The sequence below is a fragment of the Dermochelys coriacea genome, chromosome 2, assembly GCF_009764565.3.
Source record: "Dermochelys coriacea isolate rDerCor1 chromosome 2, rDerCor1.pri.v4, whole genome shotgun sequence".
NCBI classification, from domain to species: Eukaryota; Metazoa; Chordata; order Testudines; family Dermochelyidae; genus Dermochelys; species Dermochelys coriacea.
In genome coordinates this window covers 12,274,261-12,297,879 of record NC_050069.1, presented here as the reverse complement: position 1 = coordinate 12,297,879, position 23,619 = coordinate 12,274,261, and the positions used below count along the sequence as shown (strand labels likewise).

Below are 23,619 nucleotides of genomic sequence, written 5' to 3'. Positions count from 1 at the left end.
AAAGATGAACTTGTTAGCACAGCCATACTATGGTTGGGAACTGTGCTAGCTGTGGAGGCAAACGATAGTACAAACTTATGACTAGGTTTACAAATAGATTCAAGCACATTTATGAGGCCTCATGCAATTGCTAAACTGTGGTGCAGGGACTCATGCAGAATCATGGAAGATGAGGGTTGGAAAAGACCTCAGCAGGTCATCTAGTCCAAGCCCCTGCTCAAAGCAGGACCAACACCAACTAAATCATCCCAGCCAAGGCTTTGTCAAGCTGGGCCTTAAAAGCCTCTAAGGATGGAGATTCCACCACCTCCCTAGGTAACCCATGCCAGTGCTTCACCACCCTCCTAGTGAAATAGTGTTTCCTACTATCCAACCTAATATGAGAAGAGTGTGTGTGGCTTCCTCCCCACATTGAGGGGCCTCAGGCAGACAGGGGTTCCTTCTCTTCACTTTCTCTCCCCCAGTCAGGGGGCCTCTTCCCCCTCTTCTGTGGATGTTTCTTCGCATCCCAAAGCCACCATAGAATCCGATTCAATCAGAGGCCATGAACTGGAATAGCAGGAGGCATTCCAGGTCAAGGCGAGGGTGGGTTTTGGGGGGAGAAGCTTTGACAGCCCCAGTTTGCACTATACCTGGCTGGAGCCAGCAAGACCAGCACCTCATTCTGACAAGGACTAAATTTACCCACAAAACTGGATGGGAGAGAACATTTGTAATGTTGAAGAAGTTGAGCTAGGAATACAGCAGGAATGTCCCCATGAGACCTCATTAAGCAGTGCAAGCAGTTAACCTCATTTACATTTTTTATGAAAACAAAAAGGTGCTTTTATTAGATTTGTATTGGTATTCCTAGCTCTCATATCTGAGGGGATTTCATTACGTCATCCTCAGTTATCAGAGGGGGATTAAGTCCTCTGGGGATGACGTACTATTATCAGAAGACTGTAGTGGCATTAGCTGTTCCCCTTGGAAGTTTCACTATGCAGTTACTGAAGTCTGCAACAATTGTTCACTTTGTCCTTAAAAGAAAAAATAAATGCCTAAGATTGACCCTAAGGCAAGAGACTGGAAAATCCCCCAGCCAAGTAGTTTAGCAGCTCATTGAGTTTCCTGAAATGCATATATAGCGCCTGAATGGTTGTCTGTGAGCTTCTCCTACTTAGCTGGGGGTAAATGAAGACTGATTGAACATGGGAACAACTGTGACCCAGTCACCTCTCCTCAGAGCCTGCAGCAGAAGCTGGAGATCTCAACGTCACCACAATGGTGCTGCTAAATAAAGATAAGTGATCTGACAAAAAAACAAACATTACAGCAGGAATAGGAGACGTGACCCTTACGATTATCAACGCCACCTCCTTTATAATCCCAGTTATCGGCTCTATGCTTATATATAAATGTAGTAAGTAGATGGTTTGGGGTTTTGTTTAAACTATTAGTCATTTCTATTTTAATGCACAGTCAGCAAAATTGGAATTCCTTCTTAAAACAGCAGAACCCAAAATCCAGGTAAAGGAAGCCACACCATAGATGGTGTGCCCTTTAAAATAAATAAAAGTCCCTGTGAAAGGAGATGATTGTTTTAATATTTATTCAGGGCAGCTGAGAGAGAGCTGGGTGGCAGAGCTCACTTCTCGACAGTGAATGTTTGGCATTACTTTGTCAAAATGTATTTAAGCTACGCATGGTACATGCCCATGATAGCCATCACATGAACACCCATTTTTCCCAGCCCATAGCGCTATATGAATTTCCATCTTTTGAACATACAGACATATTCATACTGCTTTATTGTTATTATTCATGTTGCAGTTCCACCTAGAGGACCCCCTCGAGATCAGGGCCCCATTGGACTAAGCACTGTACATAAACACAGTAAGAGACAGCCCATTCGATCTAAATAAATAAGATGGGGAGAGGAAGAGTGTGTGTGAGAGAGAAAAGAATAGCTGCCATCCCCATTGTACAGATGGGGAACTGAGGCAAGGAAAGAACATAAAAACATAAGAAGGGCCATAATCGGTCAGACCAATGGTCCATCTAGCTCAGTATCCTGTCTTCCAACAAAAAGAAAAGGAGGACTTGTGGCACCTTAGAGACTAACAAATTTATTTGAGCATAAGCTTTCGTGAGCTACAGCTCACTTCATTGGATGCATTTAGTGGAAAATACAGGGGGGAGATTTATATACACAGAGAACATGAAACAATGGGTGTTACCATACACACTGTAACCAGAGTGATCACTTAAGGTGAGCTATTTGATTATCACTACAAAAGGTTCCCTCCCTCCTCTCCTGCTGGTAATAGTTCTCCTTAAGTGATCACTCTGGTTACAGTGTGTATGGTAACACTCATTGTTTCATGTTCTCTATGTATATACATCTCCCCACTGTATTTTCCACTGAATGCATCCAAAGAAGTGAGCTGTAGCTCACGAAAGCTCATGCTCAAATAAATTTGTTAGTCTCTAAGGTGCCACAAGTCCTCCTTTTCTTTTAAAGATAAAGTAATTTGTCCCCAGTCAGTCAACAAGGCCTAGAGCCAAGAACAGAAGCAAAATCTTCCAAGCCCCAGTTCACTGCACTTGTGGATGTCACCCAGGTTGGCATAATCTAATGACACTAGAGACTAGTGTACTTCAGGGGGAAAAGCAGGCAAAGAGCGAGCGAAGGTTTGCCAGACTCATATGAAGTAGTCCCATTAGTTGCAGCATAACAGTGTGCTGGCAGAAGGATAGGGCAGCAGGGAAACTCCAGGGCCATAACCAGGAATGAATTGAAACCCTCTGTTAGGTGCTGTTTCCTGCACTGCTCCAGAGTCACTCCATGGCTGCTCTTCAGTTACATTTCTTCTCGGCTGCCTCTTGAGGCATTGGACCTACACTGGCCGGCCCAGGGACCACCACCATTTGGAGTGGGAGAGGTTCTTAGTCCAGCTTCTGTGACACTTGCCCGTCCCTTGCCCTGATCCTATATGGTGACAGTGCTTTCCTCCACCCCATGCAGACCAGCTTTGAACGTTTTCTTTTGGGTGAATTTTTGGATACAGCTTTTCACCTTGTATAACATTATCCATCCAACTGGGACTCATCCCTCCGCTACTGTATCCCTTTGCCACTGCTGGATTGTTCCCAAGAATATAGTTTCTAGGGCCTTGTCTAGTCTACTGTTTAATAACTCAGACCATGATGTTCCTATTACCTCTCTTAAGAGATGGTTCAGACTCATACACCGTACCCAGGATATTTGTGAAGTTATCCAACCAAAATGTTCCCTTTTCCAACTGCATCCTACTACTTCTAGCCATGTCACTTTTAATTGTTGTTTAGTATTTGTATACAGTGTCCTAGGTGTGCCCCTGGTACTCCCCTAAATAATTCCTCTCCTCCTCCTATGTGCTATGGTAATACAAATAAATCATAATGTTTATGCCTATCAAATACCTGCAGTTTTCATATCTCCTCTGTCACCACTTCATGAAGCTGTGCACCTTCTATTCTAGAAGAGCTTGATCCTGTGAGGTGCTGAGTGATCTCAAGGTTTGCTGAGGGTGCTCAGCAAGTCATAGAAACGCTAAGCACCCTGCAGGACTGAGTCCTTAGGGAAAGCAATATGCACAGCTTGGTTAGGCAGAGCAGACTCCAAATGAGGACGATGAACTTAGCACCAGGAAGAGGAAATGGAAAAGATATTACACAGAAGCCACCGGTTTATCTGGCTTTTGTACCCTTATTGATAATAATTCAGGGATGCACAGAAAACGTGGATTTATTTATTAGGCCATAGATTGGAGCCATGCAGCTGGCCAGCATGTATGGTTGACAAATTCAATTCATGTCACCTGCCGCTGAATCCCCCTGAAGGATGAGTGTACCAAGAGTCACTAGGAAACAGAGGTCCTAGGTTACAAACTACTGTATTAAAATGCTTCCCCCTGTTCTCCTAGCCAAGCTCTACACTCACAGCTGCCATTCATCTTCTGCAGAACACTCCGTCATGCAGCTTCCACAATGAGCCCCTATGTGCTGCTGCATGTAACCACTGTGCTGCTCCTGCATTCACTGGTTTGCTGCCAAGCATTTCAACCAAGTGATTAATACAAGCGTGCTTGTGAGCAGACCCTGTGGGAACCGAAGCAGTTTATAAACATTCACCCACGGAAGTGACAGGCAATTAGGGAAAGGGCCTGCCCATGTCTCCCTGGCTAACAAGTCTAGTGGGTCCTGTGCAAATGAACGCTGCTTGTTTGCTTCATGGATCCTCTTATTCTGTGCCAAACAGGACCCCGTAGACACATGGCCTGATCCTGCCCCTACTGAAGTTAGAGCCAAAACTCCTCTTGACCTCAGTGGGAGCAGAACTGGGCTCTGTGAATTCAATCTGGCCCCTTTCTTAGGCAGATAATAACCTGCTGTGCATATTACACCATTTACATGCAGTTCATAGTTTTCTATAGTTTAGCCTCATAGCCCCCAATCTTTCATATGGAAATGTGACCCACAAAGGCTACCTGCTTCATTTAGATCAAGATGGTGTGTTGCACAATGGCACCTGTATTGTCAGCGGGCTGCATCTCTGCGTTATAAAGATAAAGCTGCAACCTCTTCCACTTGATGCAAATCACGGACCCAGTTCTGCCCCAAGTTATAAGGGAGTAAGCCAATAGCAGCTGGATCTGTGTAATTGAGGGCAGAAAGAGGCCATAAAAACTGCCCGTCAGATCCAGGCTTGTTCCCAATGTAGGGCTCAGCTGGGCGTTACTGAATCCAGACTCCTGAAGACATTCTTTGAACCAAATCCAGAGGCGATGTAAATGCTGTTGTAAGTTGTACATTGCCAAGTCACTGCAAATTGGCACAAACCGAGGCACCCAAAATTAGTGGATATTGGACAATTCAGGCCTTATGCTTTCTGAATCGTTCTGTCTCCACCTGTTACATGGGGATGATAATACTCACCTCCCTCCCTGACAGCTTGGGTGGATTTACTGATGTTTTAACAATATTTTGTAGGCAGTGTGTATTATCCTAATGCTGGGAGCTTGTTCCCTCACTAGTGAGCATGTAAAGAACCACAATCACAAATCAACTCCAAGAAACCAGACGTATACACAACGTCAAAACAGGAAAAACAAGTGTTGACTCAGAACAAATGAAAATCTCACCTTGGGGCCTGCTGGACCTGGCAGTCCAAATGCCCCTGGATGCCCTGATTCTCCCTGTAACAAAGAGCACATGGTTAGTTGTGTGGTTTCAAATGCCTGTATTCAATTTTGAAATGTTTAGGGAAGATACAAAAAAGAGCCACCGCTGAAGGATGCATGGGTGTTACTAATGAAAGCTCCACATTGCCTCCAGTGCTTGCATTCCACATGTCATGTGAACATAAGAACATCCAAACATCCATACTGGGTCAGACCAAAGGTCTGACTAGGCCAGTATCCTGTCTTCTGACAGTGGCCAATGCCAGGTTCCCCAGAGGGAATGAAAAGAACAGATAATCATCAAGTGATCCATCCCCTGTTGCCCATTCCCAGCTTCTGGCAAAATGGGGAGCTCCTGAAGTCCACAGTGTGCTATTTCTCAAGAGCAACCATAATAGGACCAGACCAAAGTAAATATACCATTGAAATATCTGGACATTATTAGCTCTTTGCAAGCAGTTTCCTAAGCAACAAAATGTCACTTCCAGGGCTCATGCTACCTAGGATTTACAACTGATCAGGCCTCTAAAAGGGCTCCAACACAAATGTGATCTTTAACAGTTGGGGTAGTGCAATTAACCCATCATATCAGGGCAGTAAAAGGTTATGATGTTAGAACACCATATTGCCATATATCATCCTTAAATCAATGAGGAGTCCTTGTGACACCTTAGAGACTAACACATTTATTTGGGCATAAGGTTTCATGGGCTAAACCCCACTTCATCAGATGCATGGAGCAAAAAATACAGTAAGCAATATATATATACAGCACATGAAAAGATGGGAGTTGCCTTATCAAGTGGGGGGTCAGTGCTAAAGAGGCCAATTCAATTAAGGTGGAAGGGCCTATTCTCAACAGTTGACAAGAAGGAGTGAATATTAAGAGAGGGAAAATTACTTTTGTGGTGTTAACGAAGGTAATGCAATCAAGGTGGACGTCGGCCATTTGGTAAGGCAACTTGGTAAGGCAACTCCCATCTTTTCACGTGCTGTATATATATACTGCTTACTGTCTTTTTCACTCCATGCATCTGATGAAGTGGATTTTAGCCCACGAAAGCTTATGCCCAAATAAATGTGTTGGTCTCTAAGGTGCCACAAGGACTCCTCGTTGTTTTGCTGATACAGACTAACATGGCTACCTCTCTGAAATCAGAGAGTTGTATCCCCAAATCAGTTTCATGTATGATATGATACAGTTGCATTGATTTAGTAAGGTATTTGGGGACAATCCAATGACCTGCAATATTAAGAGTACCTCTGAAAAAACACTGCAGGTAACAGACTTGGGCTACCTCCAGACACAGCATGACAGGGATGGGAAACAAGAGAGCATTCTGCTGTGTACCCCTTCCCTGTTATTAGTTCATGTATGTCTGACCTCCCAAAGGAATCCTTTACCCAGGTTCTCCCCAATTGCAGCTAAATGACCACCAGGGAGCAGAGGCTACATGGCCAATGGGTTCCTGCACCAGGAACAGCAAACAGGGAGGCAGGCAAAGAATACAGATTAGCAAAGGGAAAGTAAGAGAAGAGGTTAAATGGGCAGATGATTCAGGCATAGAAGTGGTTGAGGTATGAGGTAAGAGGCCCGGAGGGCAGGGCTAAAATATTAGTGACAAGCTGAGAAAAGTACACCCATAAAGGATGCTGGAAAATGCTTGGACATTTGTCCCCTTCTGCAACATTGAGGCTAAGGGCATTTTATCCAGCATGCTTGAGTTTCCTCCAGCAAAGCCTACAGCTCTCCCCAATCCCTGTGCTTTTAAAAGCGTATGCATCACCAAGAGATGTTCAATCCTCTGCTTTTGTGACTGGGATGCCAACATTGGCTTCCCTGTTACCCTTCTCCAGTCATTCTCCATTCCCACCATCTCCACAGGCTGGTAGCCCTTTGCCTAGAGTGAAACAAATGGCTGGGTTTTGTGCCTGCAGTTCTTAACCAACCCAGCAGCAGCTGTCCCCCTCTCACAGCTTAATGAATTGTAACAGTTCTGCCCCTGGAGTCACTCAATATGCTTAATCCCTATAAAGTCCACGGTCTTTGCGAACGTGTAAGAGACAATGCTGAGGTCATTAACCTTCCATCATTTGTTTCTGTTCCTCCTAAAATGGACACACAAATCCCTGAGGCATGTCCCACTCAATAGAGATTGATTTCCATTACCTGGCTCACACTGAAAGGAAAGGATTACAAAGAAGGAACAAAAACGCTTACAGTTTCTCCTTTTGCTCCATCCCTCCCGGGAGGGCCAGGTGAGCCTGGGGATCCCTGCAACACAACAGAACCAGCATCAGCATAATATTCACATCAGCTGAAAGCACAAAGACACAAGTGATACAGCAAGGGAAGAACAAGCAAGGAGAAAAATCACTTCACCGTGAGCACCTACTATTTACAGTCTCAAGAGGATCCACTGCCAACATTAACACTCCCTGGTCAGCAAGTGAGCTGCTAGCGACTCACCAATACCCTTGTTCATTTAACTTATTTAAAAAGAAGACAATATAAAAACAATGAAGTAATAACACATGTAACCTTGCCAATTTATTACTGTCACCCCTTGTCTTCCCTTTATCCCAATTCCATTGTATTTTGTACCCTCTGTTGTGTCGTGGCTATAGGTAATAACTTTAAGGCAGGGACCGCCCTTTACTACCAATTTGTGTGGCACCCAGAAACCCCCCGGGGATTGCTGTAGTACAAATTAATAATAAACTGAGCCTAGAACAAACAAAGAACCCTGGTTCTTGAAAAGTTAGACTAGGCAACTCACATGAAATACCCACGAGAAATTGAGATTTGAAAAAAATGGAAGTGAAAAATCCTATGCACCTGAGGAGTGAGTAATTCTCACTGTTATTATTATTAGTAAGAGTAAATATAAGGCCGAGGGCCCCATTGTGCCAGGTGCTGTGCAAACACACAAGAGCAAATCCTTGCCCTGAATGATGTAAAAACTTTTTCACTATTTGGGTGGTGAAACACTGGAATGCGTTACCTAGGGAAGTGATGGAATCTCCTTCCTTAGAAGTTTTTAAGGTCAGGCTTGACAAAGCCCTGGCTGGGATGATTTAGTTGGGGATTGGTCCTGCTTTGAGCAGGGGGCTGGACTAGATGACCTCCTGAGGTCCCTTCCAACCTTGATATTCTATGATTCTATGTACAATCTAATGACACAAACAGACAAAGAGTAGGGAATGGGGGATGTTGAAGTATTGGCCCAGCTTGACTAGCTACACACACTGCTGGATTAGAGGCTGGGAGGAAGGGAGGAAGAAAAGAAGAGGGACAGGCACTGGAAACAGTTAGTCTAGTCTATTATTTGACTGAACTAACCTGCTGTGCATTATTTGGTAGGGACTGTAAGGTGGTCACGGAAGCTGCTATTTTTCAAGGGTAGTAGGCTCTTGAATGCCTAAAAATTACTTCTGAAAATGGTACGTATGCTCCTAAATCATGTAGGCACTTGAATATTTTGCCTATTGAAAATGCTACCTTTGGCAAGAAGTTTATTTCTTGGAATAATCATGTTTATAAGGCGTTGTCACTGTTAGCAGCAATAACACATCTTGTTCCTAAAGTTGTTTGTTTTAGACAGAAGAGAGGTCATGTTAATCCTGACTTTGGACCCACTACAGATGTTTTTTTTAAAGCAAGTAATTTAAGACATCAACAGCAGCAGCTGGAAATGGCAAGCCAATTAAAGCAGGAAGGATTCGGTCTTTCCAAACTAGCAATTCATAGGATTGGCACCGTGTAGGATCCCAGTGCTCCATAGTCATGAAATTCCAGGTCCAGAACACCCTCAAACTGGGGTTAATTCCACAGATAAAACACATTACATGTCACACCAGTATTAGCAGGGCCCATGAGTGATTGGTGTGTCAGAGGAAACTCTGAAGGCAGGTCACAGCTTACAATGTATGTGACGAGCTTTACAAGCCGATGAGGATGCAACATATACCACAAAGGGGAGATGAGAAAGAAGACCCAAGTAATGGATATATAGCAACACATGCAATCACTAGGATTTGTTCTGAGGCTTTGTGTAGAGATGACTAAGATTCCTTACAATATGTGTAGCAGAGACATGCCCCATGTCGCATATAATAGTACAATTGTACAGATTGCAGGCAAAGTGAAGGCTCCCTAAGTGTTTGGGGAACATAAGTGGTTAAATGCCTTTTCCGTTCTGGACATCACTGTTGTGGACAGTCATGAACCCAAAAATGAATCAACTTCAGAGCAGCATCTGAGAGCACAGGTTCAGGTTTACTTTGGTGGGGAATGGCTAACAAACTCTCCACTGCTCCCAGCAAAGCTTCTTTGGGATCCTTGCTGAAATCCTGAGGACTTTTTCCCCGTCCGAGCTCTCTTGGTTTATAAATTATATGCCTTTATCACACACAGCTGTGACAGGCACTTCATAAGTCTCTTTATTCAGCATAAGTGAACCAGTTAAGGCAAAACAGGAAACCCCTGAACATTTGCCCATTTCTAGATTCAAACCCAGCTCAACCTTCCTAGATACAAATTATGGGAGTAAAGCTCCTCTCCGCCAACCCACAGTACCAAACATTGGCAACAGGACCTCTTCTCATGAAATTTCCGTTAGTTGTATGGATTCAAGACGTCTGGATAGTCTAATCATAATGGTGCAACATCTATTTTAAACAGATTTCTTTTTTCTCCTTTTTCACCTCTCAATCCAGGTAAACCCTGAGGCCCTTCTTCACCCTAAAACATCAGTACAAAAGCTAACTCAATATGAAATGCAATGCTGTTCTACAGTGTGTGTGTGTATTATAGGTGGCATTGGTAGCAATGTCTGTTACTTAAAGTTGCCCAAGCTTCCCATTATACAATCCTGTTTCAGTTGTTTGTAACTTGCCAAATTTTAACCATTCAGGCCAAACTGTTCCATCCCAAGTGTCTGCTTCAGGCAGAATTTTTTTGGAAATTTTCAGCCAAAAAAGTTCAGTTGTTTCCAAGAATGCAATTACGGACAAATACGTTGTTTGACCCATGTTAAAAACATTCTCACCCCTGTTTTGCTGAGATGTTCTAGTGCCTCCATGCACTGGAGCAGGGACTTGAGATTTCATGGGGATGGATGTCACCTTTTGATATTCCTGTAAAAATCCCTCCCCTTTGGCCAACTCATACGCCCCCAAACATGTCAGTTTGCACATGTTCAGTGCACATTATTAGAGTTTGGCTGCTAATTTCTCCAAAGATTCCATTTGAACAGAGCGTGTTTCTACCAGGTTTGCATGGGCTGAGCAAGACTTTCCCCAAAATTACTGCTCCAAGGCCACCATTGTCCTGGGTACCAGAACTGAGAGCTGTGGGACTGTATCTCCTTTGTGCTCAATGCTCCCCTTGCATGTAGGTGAAACAGTCTGACTGGGTTGCAGATCAGTGAAGAGCTGGGCCTATAGAGGGCAGCAAGTGGGAAGACTGGGACAAAGACCTGAGAGAAGCGGGTGGAGAGAGGAATCTCAACTGGGGCAAGGACAGACTGGAGTGGTTAGGGACAGAAAGATCTGTAACAATGAGAGCATCTGTAACATCATCAGACCCGGGCTGTCGGGATCGAACTGGGGACCTCTGGAGCTTACTGCATGAGCCTCTACCGCATGAGCTAAAAGCCAACTGGCTGCTAGCAAAGGCTGTAGAGCAGACTCATTAATCTCTTTCTCTCTCTCTAAATGGTCTCAGTGCCACTAGATGGGACAGAACATCACACCCAGAAGGTGTGTGGGTTATACACAGAACCTGGAACACAACATAAGATTCTTGAGGGTTTGTCTACATGGACTGTTATTGTGGGATAGGCTAGGGTGATAATTTAAAGCACAATAGCTATTCTGCACTAATTGCCCAAATGGAGTCCACTGCCAAAGTAAATGAAACGAAACAGGACAAAGGCACTCAGTGCAGAATAGGAGTGTCGACAGTGGGGAGCTAATTCAAGAGCTGTTATTCCGCAATTGCTATTCTGCGATATTTTCTCATGCAGACCAGCGCTGAGTCGCAACACTCCTTTGCTGTCAGCCAGTGTTAGGAATCCAACGGGTAAAATGTGTACTTCATATCCATCTACTGGCTAGCCCACATAGGAGATGACAACTTTCTACTGCTAACAGTTACTCTGGAAGCTCAAATGTCAGAAGTCTGTGCTGTGGATCTAAAAAGTTTGACCTGGCTGATAAACCATGTGGGAGAAATAAGGTTGTATGTGATGGACTTTCTGGTTTTTTTTTGGTTTTTGTATGTTTGTTTTTCAGTTTGCTTGTTTAAAAACCTAAGAAATCGCATAGAAAAAAAAAACATTAAAAGAACATTAAGGTTGCAAAGTCAAGCACTCAGAAGTCCCGAGATGCCAGAATTAAGGTTGCCTCTGCATATATTACCTGAGAAGGTTGCCTTTGCACATATTTACACACACACACAGAGATATACTGATACAAACACACCACACAATGCCAATAAATCAAGAGCCAGATTCTGCCATCCTTACTCACATTTGTAATCATTTACTCCATGAGTGGAACCATTGACTTCCAAACATATATTTGTGGAGGAAGGTACTAATCACTGTGAGACAGAGAGACAGAATCTGGCCCTGATTTATTTAAAGCCATATATGGCACTTCTCAGGGTTAATAATAGCTGACTTCAGCAAAGTATCTATTGCATATACATAAATTAAAGTCATTACTTTCATTATCAGATTTTGTGCAATCTGAACCTTCACGGAGAGCACTTAGTTTGGAATTTCTAATGCGGGGGTGTGGGGGGGAGTACAAGTCAGATCTGTTCTATTTGAATGGTTCCCTAATGAGACAGAAAACCAGCAAATAGCAAATTTGATTTTCAAGGCAATCATTTACTCAGAAAGGTCAATATACCTGGGAAGGAACTGCTTCCAACATATGTAAGAAGGCAGTTCCTTATCAGCAAAACTCCCCCCTCACAGCCACCACTTTCCTTCCCTTTCCTTTTTAGAGTAGAGGAATCAGGAAACAAAATCCTCTTTCCTCACTATTTGTTTTCCATGATGGGACAACACTAGCATGGATGAATGGAGGTGCCCTCTTTCCTCTTTGTGTCAGTCTGGCAGGTGGTAGCCAATCTGTATGCAGGATTTTTGCACCCAGCTCCTCCTCCTCCTCCTCCCGGAAGCACCTAGAACATTGGCTCCTAAGTGGATGACAGCTTGAGCCATGTCAATGAAAGCATTGGAATAACAAGATAGAAGGTGGCCCTGGTGTACAAAGCAGAGCTGCTTGGAGCACACAACTTTTTCACCTTGGATCCCTGTGAACCCCTGGATGTCTGCCTAGAAGTTCAGGAAGAGCAGATTGCATGAGTGATTTGAGTGCCCTTCCAGATTGAACAATCATTTATTTACCAGCCCCTTTCACCTTCCTATCCTGAGCGAAGTGAAGGAATACACCCGTCTCCAGAGGCAGGAGAATGGGGAAGCCTTTCAATGGGGAAGCCTCACTCAGCCCTGCCTGACCTGTTACAAGGTCACAGCCTGAAGGCTTGTAGATTTCCCCTTTCATTGTTAACCCAGGCCAGTTGCTTTCCATCCCTCAGAGTAGTGGAAATCACCTGGCCAAATCAAGGGCTGGATCAGCAGCTGCTGGTGCCTTAACAAAAGTACAAGGGTGGATTGCACTGTCTGGTTCCAAGCTGTGCTTTGACCAAGTGGATGTTTCAATCTTTGAGAAAAAACTGGGGAACAGATTGGGCATTAGCGTCAGGCTTGGTCTACAGTTAAGTTTAGCTGCCTCAGCTTGTCATTTAGGACTGTGAGTAAAATCACACCCCTAACCAAGATAGCTGTGTCAGTGAAAGCCCTACTCTACACATAGTCATTCCAGCAAAAAAAGTCCTTTGGCAAACATAACTTATTTTGCTTGGAGAACTGATATAAATTATACCAAGAGACTTTTTTCCCCCCCAATAGAAACTGTGCCTACACTCAGAGGGTTTGATGGTACAGTAGGGATACTGGAAAATCCTTTCTAGTGTAGACAAGGCCTTAGTGAGTCAATACAATAGTAATTTAATGACCATAATGTTCTGATGTACTTTGCATAACAGAAACAAAAAAACATTAGATAGGCTTCACTGGGGATGGAGGGATGGATTTTGTTCACTTGTATTTATTTTTTAGGCTGGCATTCACCTCAGGCAAAGGGGTCTGTGTACCACTTACATCCCACTGAGGTCCTGAAAATAGGACTTAAAGGGGGCATACCCAGAGGTGAAAGTAAGCCGGTACACCCCAGTACGGCATACCGGCAACAGCCGATGTGCTGTACTGGGACCGGCTTTCCCAGACGGCAATTTAAAGCCCTGGGGTAGTGGCAGCAGGGCTCCAGAGTGGATTTAAAGGGCTGGGGCAGTAGCGGCTGCCGGAGCCCCGAGTCCTTTAAATCCCTGCCTGAGCCCTGCTGCCCGAGCCCTGGGGTAGCGACGGCGGGGCTCTGGCGGGGATTTAAAGGGCCCTGGAGCTCCAGCCACAACTACCACCCTGGCCCTTTAAATTCCCACTGTAGCCCTGCTGCCGAAGCCCTGGGGCAGTGGAGGCGGGGCTCCAGAGGGGATTTAAAGGGCCAGGCGGTAGCGGCGGCTGGAGCCCTGGGGCCCTTTAAATTCCCGATGGAGCCTGGCTGCTGCTACCCCAGGGCTCGGGCAGCAGGGCTCAGGCAAGGATTTATAGGCCTCGAGGCTCTGACAGCTGCTACCACAGCAGAGCCCCAGGCCCTTTAAAGCTCAGCCAGAGCCCCAGGGTAGCGGTGGCAACCGGGAGCCTCCAGGGCTCCTCAGTGATTTAAAGGGCTCGGGGCGCTGCTGGACCCTTTAAATCTCCCTGGAGCTCCTAGCCGCCTCTGCAGCTGACAGCTCGGGGATGATTTAAATGTAAGCAGGGGAATAGTTCCGCTATCGTGGGGAACTTTCCTGGCTTCTGCACTACCCCGGTGAAGTGGGCTAGCGAAAGGATCTGAGTCCTTGCTCCCACTTCCTTTACCCAGTGGCCTCCCTGCCCTTGAGGACTCCCCCTTCCCCTCTCCTGTCTGGCAGAGTCCTCGTAACCCCAACAAGGCTGGGCCCAGGATTCCTGGGGGGCTTGACCCCCAAACCCTGCTGTGGTCACCTAGGACAGGGGCTAGTGTGTCCCCACTCTGGGGTACTCTCTCTGCACTGGGCACTTCTCTGACCCACTGACCATTACATACAATTTAAAGCAAATGCAAGTTATTTAATCAACAATTAATTTTAAAAAGAATAAGGGAAAATGGGAAAGGTTAAAGGAAACACATCACCCCGCTCTGTGGCAGGGAGCATCACAAACCGTGTCTCTGGAACGTCCGGGCAGTTCACAGTCTGTTCCTTGTAAGTCCCAGGCCTTCTTCTCAGGCCCTGGCTGTGCTGCAGGGATGCTGTGGGTTGGACACTTGCTCCAGTGGTGGCCTCACGCTCTCAGGCGCTAAGTGGTAGGATCCTTCTTCCCAGTGTCGCCCCCGCCCTGTCGGGGTTACGATCTAAGCCTGGCCTGCAGAGCCTCTTGGCTGAGGCATCTCCCTGTGCTGGGCCTGCTGCCCAGGGCCCCCCTCGCTCTCCCCAGCTGCTCACCGCACCCAGCTCCGGACTGCTCCAGCCCCAGCTCCACCGCTCTGTCTCTGCCCTGCTGCTGCTGCTCTGCCTCCAGCTCCCTGGGCTGCTTCTTTGGCCCCTCTGGCTCTGGTTGCTGCAGCTCTGCTCTCTCTGGGCCGTGCCTCTAGCTTTGGGGCCGCAGCTCTGCTCCCCGGACAGGGTCTGCTCTCTCTTGGCTGGTTTTCTGGTCCCTCTGGATCTGGCCCAGCTCTGCTCCCCAGCTTAGCTTGAGCCCTCGCTTTCTCCTTGGCTCGGCCCCACTCTGTCTGACCCAGGCAAATCCAGCTCACACGGAGGACAGGACTCCCTGGCCTCCTGACTCTCTGATTAGCCTGCCCGCCCTGTCATTCAGACTGACCGGGAGCATTGGCCTCTCCCCATTTTTCCTGGGGTCCTGGTTTCCCATAGACCCTTCCCCTTTTAGTACTGGGGGCTAGCCAACCAAAACACCCCCACTGAATGTTAGTAAGGGGGCAACAGTCCCCTTACATAAAGGGCCTGGGGCTCCCAGCTGCCACTATCGCAGCTGGAGTCCTGGGCCCTTTAAATCAAGATTGAAAGGCCCCAGGGATTTAAGGCCCTGCCTCTTCCCATTGAGGCCACACCTTTTCTCCGGCGTACCGGTAAATCCTTTAACTTACTTTCACCCCTGGGCATACCGCATGTACTGGCCCACAGCAGAGAAATGAATTTAATCCTTAATGAAAAGAGACAGTTGGTTGACTTATCTGTCAATCAAAAAGGAGGCGAGGGAGTAAAATTGGTGACCCTGCCCCTTAGGAACACACTTTAGAAGTACAACACATTTCCTGTTTAGGATTAAGTTATGTGTATCATAACAGTCACTTACAGAATTCAAAGGGTTTATTGCAAGTAACAACTCCACCACACACAGGCATGACTCAAACTTCCTACTAAGATCCCGTCACCCGCCCCCCCCCCCGTCAGATACAACAAAATATACAAGACAACAACTTAACGCTAAGATCAAAATACAGCACTCTGTATTGGTGGAGGTGCTGTCTACACTGATCATTCCAATATTTCACGTGAAGTATATTGACATCCTGGGGTAGACAGTGCTACAGAAGTAACTTGAATGCAGCTTGTTATATGGGGCTTTGTAGTGGGATCATCTAGTGCTAAGGGGATTCCGTTATAAAGTTTATATCAGAATGTATCGGTATGTTGAAACAAACTGATTTAATAACAGAAGGGAGGTGGCTCGCAGGTATAGGGAAGAGTCAAGGGATGAATTAGAGTTATTTGTGAGTCTCAAATCCTAGACTGCCGATGCAATGAATACTGAAATAGAAGAATAATCCCTCAGTGGCTTTTTTAAGCTAACATATCATGTTTATCTGCCTTTATCCCATTCACTTGCAACTCCTCAAGTAGCTGCCAAGTTTACAAACATGTCTTCAGCTTGAAAACAGCCGTGGCCTATAATCACATATTTTATTTGAAACTCTGGGTTGTGGCCTATGATAATGAAGATGGGAACTATCTAAACAGGAAAGTAATGGCAAAAATCAGCCCTAAACATGCATTTAGACTGTAATTAGCCCTGCTGCCTTCCAATTCAAACAGTAATTCACTTGACTTTTCCTTCACTTATTCATTTTATAGAGGGAGGCATGAGGGAAATGTTAGACAGTGCATATTCTATATTCTTTTTGTTGTCTCTTTCACACAGACTCCTTTTTTATGTGGAGGTGCCTCTTATTTTAATAAAAATGAAATCGAATTTCTGACCGAGTCACTCCAACGTCAGTAGAGGTGACTCCTGCACTGGCATTGGGAGCCCTTCAAAAGTCAGTCAAATGAGACTAGGTGAGTTACAGGCTTGGAACAATCCTGCTTTGGCACTGTCACGGACTGGGCAAGCTAACAGGTCTTTTTCATGTCTTACTTGTAAGATTCTATAATTGGCAAGGGATCATTCACCACACGTGCCACCAGTCCCTAGTCCAGCCTGGTAACTGAAAGTAACATCCATCTGTACTATATCCAATGTCCTCTTTGCAGTAAGATAATGGTCACAGTCTAATTGAGAAGAGTCTGCATGACAAAACCACCACTGCTAATTGGCATTCTCAGTTAGAGGCCATGAGCTGAATAAGAAAGGAAAATGAATTATTGTCTCCCCCCTACAGATGGTCTGTCCAGCTCAGGACTGAGGCTCTTTAGATGAAAATTGTGGGGAATTCTGCACTGCTGTGGTTCATATTATAAACCGTTTTCCAGCTGAGAGCGGGCTACAGGGCTGCCACCTGCTGCCTTTCCCCAGAACTATATTCATGTCAGTATTTTTTTCATAAATTGTGCATGTTTTTATTAGTATTTTCAAGGCCCAGAGGAAACTTGTTGCCAAGACGGAAATTCAATCCGGATCTCCTGAGTCTCAGTCTAGTTAGTGCCAAGGCCACCTCTTCCTCTCTCCTGGTTCCCTAGCATGCGTTTAATCCATTAGACTAGTGGTTCTCAACCAGAGATACACATACGCCTAAGGGTACACAGAGGTCTTCTGGGGGCTACGTCAACTCATCTAGATATTTGCCTAGTTTTACAACAGGCTACATAAAAAGCACTAGCGAAGTCAATACAAATTAAAATTTCATACAGACAGTGACTTGTTTATACTGCTCTATAGCCTATACACTGAAATGTAAGTACAATATTTATACTCCAATTGATTTATTATATAATTATATGGTAAAAATGAGAAAGTCAGCAATTTTTCAGTAATAGTGTACTGTGACACTTTTGTATTTTTATGTTTGATTTTGTAAGCAAGTAGTTTTTAAGTGAGGTGAAACTTGCGGGTACACAAGACAAATTAGACTCCTGAAAGGGGTACAGCTGTCTGAAAAGGTTGAGAGCCACTGTATTAGACCATGTATCTTTGGAAGGACACCAGCACTTTCCCCTCCTCCTCCTCTAGCTCTTTGTTTTTCAGAGTTAACAACCTGTGAATTTGGCAGTGAATGAGGCTTTAAAAATTTGTCACAAAACAGCCAACCTGCAGAAATATTTCCGTGCAACATTTCATCAACATTTTTAGAAATTTCATTAAACTTTGTGAATGTTCTGTGAAGTTGAAACCAGGTAAATTTAGATGCTTGAGATTTTTTGCGGTGGATATTTCACCCAGCTCCACTTTCGAAAGCTGCTGACCAGAGGTAACACAGATGGCTGCATTCTTGAAAGCACAGGTGCAGAATTGTATTACTTTAATGAGGTTAAAACTCTATTAATATCTTGGCAGATTTCACATCAAAGGTTGCATTACCTTATGCTTCTACAAGAGACCAGCAATTCATCTCAACTAAGAGTTTGTTTTAGCTCATTAGTCCAAAAAAACAAAACAAAACAACAAAACCAAACCAAAAAAGAGCCCACTTCAGTCACTGCACTTCATTCTGATTTAATAAATACAGAAGACGTATGGTCTGATTTTCAGGGTTCAATGGGAGCTACAGGTGCTCTCAGCCTCACTGAAAAATCAGGCTGTTAATGTACAGGGAATTGATAACAGGCTGGCTAAGAATCCTTACCATATTGTAACCAGATACCGTAATGGTTTCATTCATTGCACAGGGAAAATACACAGAACTCAATTGTCCCAGAAGGTCCAGCCCCACTGTGCAAACACACTGCTCCCAGCTGGAGCTTCACAAGGCACCGAGCCTCAGGGAAACATAAGAGCTTCTGGAGTTCCTGGGGACAGGAGGTGCTGCATCATTTTCCAGCAGGTCCCTGGTGCACTTCCTTATGAGTATGATGGAAAAACCACAGGCCAGATCCACCTCTGCATCACCAGAGTGGGGCAAAACAGCCAATGTGAACCAATGATTTTGGCCCATGGTCTTTCCAATGACTTTGTACAGCGGGTAGGGGTAGGCGAATGAGGTAGCTGGTGACAGCTTCCCGATTCTCTAGCCAGCTCTGCACTGGCCCTGGCCCCAGCAGAGTTTAGAGAAGCCTAGGAGCTGCTTTAAAATTCACCAAGCCAGTAACGGTCCCCAGCATACTGTCCATCCCTTCCCCCTCACAAGCCCTTACCACCACCTACAGTGGGGATTCTGAAAGAGGATGATGGTAGTGCCATAGAAATCACCTCTGTCAGCTCTAGGCCCAATAGTGACTCTTCCACACCTAGGATATCCCCTGATGGGAAGAAGAGGCCAGTTTCTACCCCTTTGCACAGCAGACAGTGCAGTGGGAGAGAAAATTGGGGTCTAAGTATTTCCATGTGCACTGACTGAGCTCATTACAGTATCTGAAACGACTCCATTCAACAGCTCCAAGATTTGTTTGATCGACTGATCACAGTTTCTAAGAGTTTCAAAAGTTAAAGAAAAAACCCCAGCACATTCATACTGTTGCAGACCTATATTTGGCTGAACGTACAAACACCGAGGCCAAAGACCAGCTAGAATTGATTGACTTACAAAACACTCCACGTTTCCAAGTTTTGTTGAGGAAAATTACTACATTTCTACAAGTGCCAGCCAGAGCTCTGTGAGAGAACTGCTGTTTGTGCGGGCCCCTTTGGAAGTATTTACAGGCCTCCTGTTTTTTTATGATTCTGAACACAACACAACACCACAATAGAAGAGTGGGGTCAAATCTGCATTCCACCACACAGAGCAGTGGTCCCCAACCTTTCTGTGGGAATAGCATATTGCTATTCCCAGAAGACTGTGGCGGGCACTTCTCGGCGGCATTTTGGCAAGCGGTTCTCTGGCAGCCGTACTAGGAGGCGGCATTTCAGTGGCAGGGTGTCCTGCAGGAGCACAAAAATGCCCCCGCGGGTGCCATGGCATTGGAGACTTCTGGCACAGAGAGAGCTGGACATGAAGGGGTTTGTTTGTAGAGCGGCAGTGCCAATAGTTCCTTTGATGCAGCTTTCCCTGCAGCTCTCAGGGCACATTGGGCCAAATGAAGTCAGTGGAGTAAGGCCAGCAAAGACTATGGCTAATTGTGCCTGTGTTTTGTTAAACCCCAAATGTACTTACAGTGCCTTGTAAATAGTGATAACTCTGTGTGTTTGTCTCTGATCAAATCCTATTTAAATCAACGTGAATGTAAGGTCCAGACAGGCTCTTGCCAAGGACCTCGGTGCTGAAAAATTTATGAGAGAGGGTAGAGATGGCATTGCACTATGTACCAACCCGCCTCGGTTCAGAAATAATGGACAAATGGACACAAGGGGCTAAACTCCAAAGACAGTGTGACCCTATCCTGGATGGGTCACCCCTGCCTCTGACAGATACTGGCGGGGTCTCTCCTTTTCCTGGGTAACTTGTCATACCTATAAAGTTTCATCAAGCTGAAGCATTGTCCTACTCCTTTGTCCTTGCAGATGCACACTCCAGTTAACAACATTGTATATTAGAGTTTGTAAAAGGACCAAAAAAAACAAATAAACACACAACCAGGAATATGCTGTGCCCTAATCCTCTCCCGCCTTTCACCAAAATTAGATATTTGTATTAAATTTTGAAATGTGACAAATAGTGAGCAGTTGTGCTACGTAACATGCTCTTTGTCTCTAGGTAAAAACAATCCTCTCCGCTTTCATCTGTCTTCGCTCAGGATCAAAGCTTCCATCAGACAAACAACTTGCCAGGCACTGGATGGTGAGTGTGCACTGAAGCAGAACAAGAACACGGTCGCCTTTAGCATGACATTGATTAATTTGTACCCTCCAGCCTATAAATAGCATGTGGCGATTGTAGCTCTGCAGCTCCCAGATGATTTGTCAGGTACCAGGCAGATGTCTTGCCCTGTCAGAGAAACCTATTAACTCACCCAACCCAGCTTCCCCAGAGATACCATTTCTGGCTTTTTTTTACCCCAAGGTTTTTGTCGTATGTTGCACCAGGTCCAAAAGGAATATGTCATACAGAGTAGGAAGTGGACACACTTAATAGGTCTCTCTGAATTTAGGCCCTGATTCTGCACTTTCATCCATGTGGGTTGAAGCCCTGTGCCCACACAGAGTCCCAGTGAATTGCCACAATACAGCCCCGAGACCTGATGCACTTTAGGCTGCCCAGGGTAGAATCTTGCCATAAGATTGTGAGCTGTTCACGTTAGGCCCAGTCTCATTGTATAAAGTACTATGTGCCCCTCTGGGGCTGAAAAACAGTTGACCATAATAACATGCACTCTTCTGCTGGACTAATAAAAAATGTTTCTGATCAAGGCAATGGTTTCCTAGCAAAGTCTTTTCGTATCCCAGTCTTGGTTTGTTACCCAGAAGCATCAGACAGGCGAAATGGCAGCTTTCTGCTGACGTAAGAGAGCCCAGACAGTATTGGCATTTGAAGTTACAGCATCTCGGGTTAGTGTGGCTGGGGCAGAGCATTGGTGATTAAAGGGAGGTGAAACTTCAAAGTGTGCGAGAAAAGAACAGTGTGGAACAAACGTCCGTTCCTCTGGCCATGGTCTCTTGGCTCCATGACCCAGCTGCCTATCTGCCCTAGCTGTCAGAGTCGCTATCTTCAGCCTCTAAAGGGGAAGGTCAGCCCGGCAGCAAGCTTTGATAAGGGGTGTGAAATATGGAGAAGGAAGGCCTGACTACCTAACTTGGTCAATCAACTGGAGTATATGACAGTGCCTCTGGTCTTCTTCTGGTCTTATGAATGGGTAAGGAGGAGAGGGGAAACTTGACCACAAGAACAGGTGTCAAAGCTTTTAGTCAGGGGGAAAATGGCAGGTAGCATGTGATGGAGTGATGCCTTTGACTGACTACAGGGTCTCCTGGGGGTGACAAAGTTCTGTTTTGTGCAGCACCTCTGGAGGCTGTAATTTACTAGAATAACAGGCTCATTTTATATTCTACATGCACATTAGCTGGTTAGGAAGGCTCTTTTCACCTCCTCTTGACAAGCAGCTCATCCATACCTGTCAGCCGTAATACTGTGTTAAAGAGCGTTCTGCATCCTGGCCCAGTTATCAGTGACTAAATCACAGGAATCTCTTTTACAGAACTCTCACCAGAAGAGGAATGGAGAGATGCAAAAGTTTTCTGATACTATTCATTGTCACACTCGGAGTTGAGTTTGGCAAGGAAATGCCCAAAAGAAAGGTGGTGGAGAGTTTACAGCTTTGTCGCTGCCAGCAGATGTCACTGTGTACCAGTGATGGGCCTGGCAGTGAGAGATAGGGACTGAAAATGTAAGGTAGTGTTCACTTAGATTCTGTAAAGGGGAAAAAAAAATCTGTACAAGCCCTGGAATTCCTGCAGTGTTGAGAACTAAGCTGTCAGGATGCAAAATTATTATTATGTGATCTGGCTTCAAGTTGTTTGTTACAATCTGCAGCTGTTATTCTGGGTCACAGAAACCACTGATTTTATCTAAAACCCTTTAATTATTGTTTAAGGGGAAAGAAGCCAACCCAACCGCAGCTCCTCAGTTATTCAGCTAGCCATGCAGAAAGCACTGTAAGTCCAGGAAAGAAGGTTTAAAAAAATACTAGAATCATAGAATGAATCTGCCCTGACCGGACAAAGGGATGGAGAGTACATGCGGAAACCACCAACACTTAACCACTATGTACCAGCTTTTATCTGAGACCCAGAAGAAGATTACAAATATTAACTAATCAAAAGACACATGACTATTATTATCCAGGTGGTAAACCTAGGACCTAGAGGGTATGTTTACATGGGGATAAAACACCTGCAGCTGGTCCAGGTCAGCTGACTTGGGCTCACAGTGCTTGGGCTCCGGGGCTGAAAATTGCTTGTAGACATTCAGGCTCAGGTTGATGCCCAAGCTCTGGGACCCTGGAAGGGTGGAGGGTCCCAGAGCTCTGGTTCAGCCCGAGCCCGAACATCCACCCAGTAGACCCAGGCCAGCTATGGTCATGCTGCAAATCTTTTAGCCCCATGTGGACATACCCAGCAAGGTTAAATGCTGGGTGATTTTACAGTCATAGCGTTTGAGGCCAGAAGGGATCACCAGATCATCTAGTCTGAACTCCTGCATGTCACAGGCCATGAACACCACCGAACACCGGCAAACTAAATCCAACAACCTTAGATAAGTCAGTAACAGAGCTAGGAATGGAACCCAGGAGTCTTGATTTCTAGTTGCCCTGTTCTAACAAGTTTATTTATGAAATAAAAAACAATGCATTCCTATCTCACCTCGCCCCGGTCATGAAAGCCACCAGCTGCAACATCCTCAGAACTTTGCTGATTTCTGCTGTGAATCAGGTTCTAAGGAGGTCAGCTTCCCCCAGCCATTCACTGTAAGTGAAGAATGCTGATTGGTGGCATTTCAAACACTGATGAACAAGTGTCTCCAAATGTTCATGTGTTTCCCCCCATGCTCTGGTGCTCAAATGTAGTGAGGAGGTTACAAGGAAGCCACTCGTCCACTGATTCATTCCACCAAGGCCATCTATATATTAAAAGGGATTTTTATTAATTATTGTTACCATTATTTTTGTTATGGTAGCAGCTAGAGGGCCCAAGTGAGACTGGGGCTCCATTATACAAGGTACCTTACAAACACATAGTGAGAGACAGTCACTACCTCAAAGACACACAAAGTGTAGGAGAAAGGAACTATTAATACCCCGACAAAGGTACTGAAGTGCCTAAACCCCAGACTTAAGTCCCATCTTTAGGTACCACTGCAATCCACAAAAGCCCTGCTCAGCTGCTGGCTAACCCTGTAGGTGCCTAAACTCACTTGGAAGCTAAGTTTTGGC

General features: G+C 45.3%; 1 protein-coding gene across 1 annotated transcript in view; it reads right to left on the bottom strand.

Moving 5' to 3' along the window:
• The window catches only part of COL22A1 (collagen type XXII alpha 1 chain), a 328,017-nt gene that overhangs the window by 157,787 nt on the left and 146,611 nt on the right, over positions 1-23,619 (bottom strand). The window contains exons 13-14 of the mRNA XM_043507305.1: positions 7,426-7,479; positions 5,166-5,219 (exon numbers count right to left, since the gene is read on the bottom strand). Coding sequence (XP_043363240.1) covers positions 5,166-5,219; positions 7,426-7,479 — 108 coding nt within the window. The remainder of the gene's footprint in view (positions 1-5,165; positions 5,220-7,425; positions 7,480-23,619) is intronic.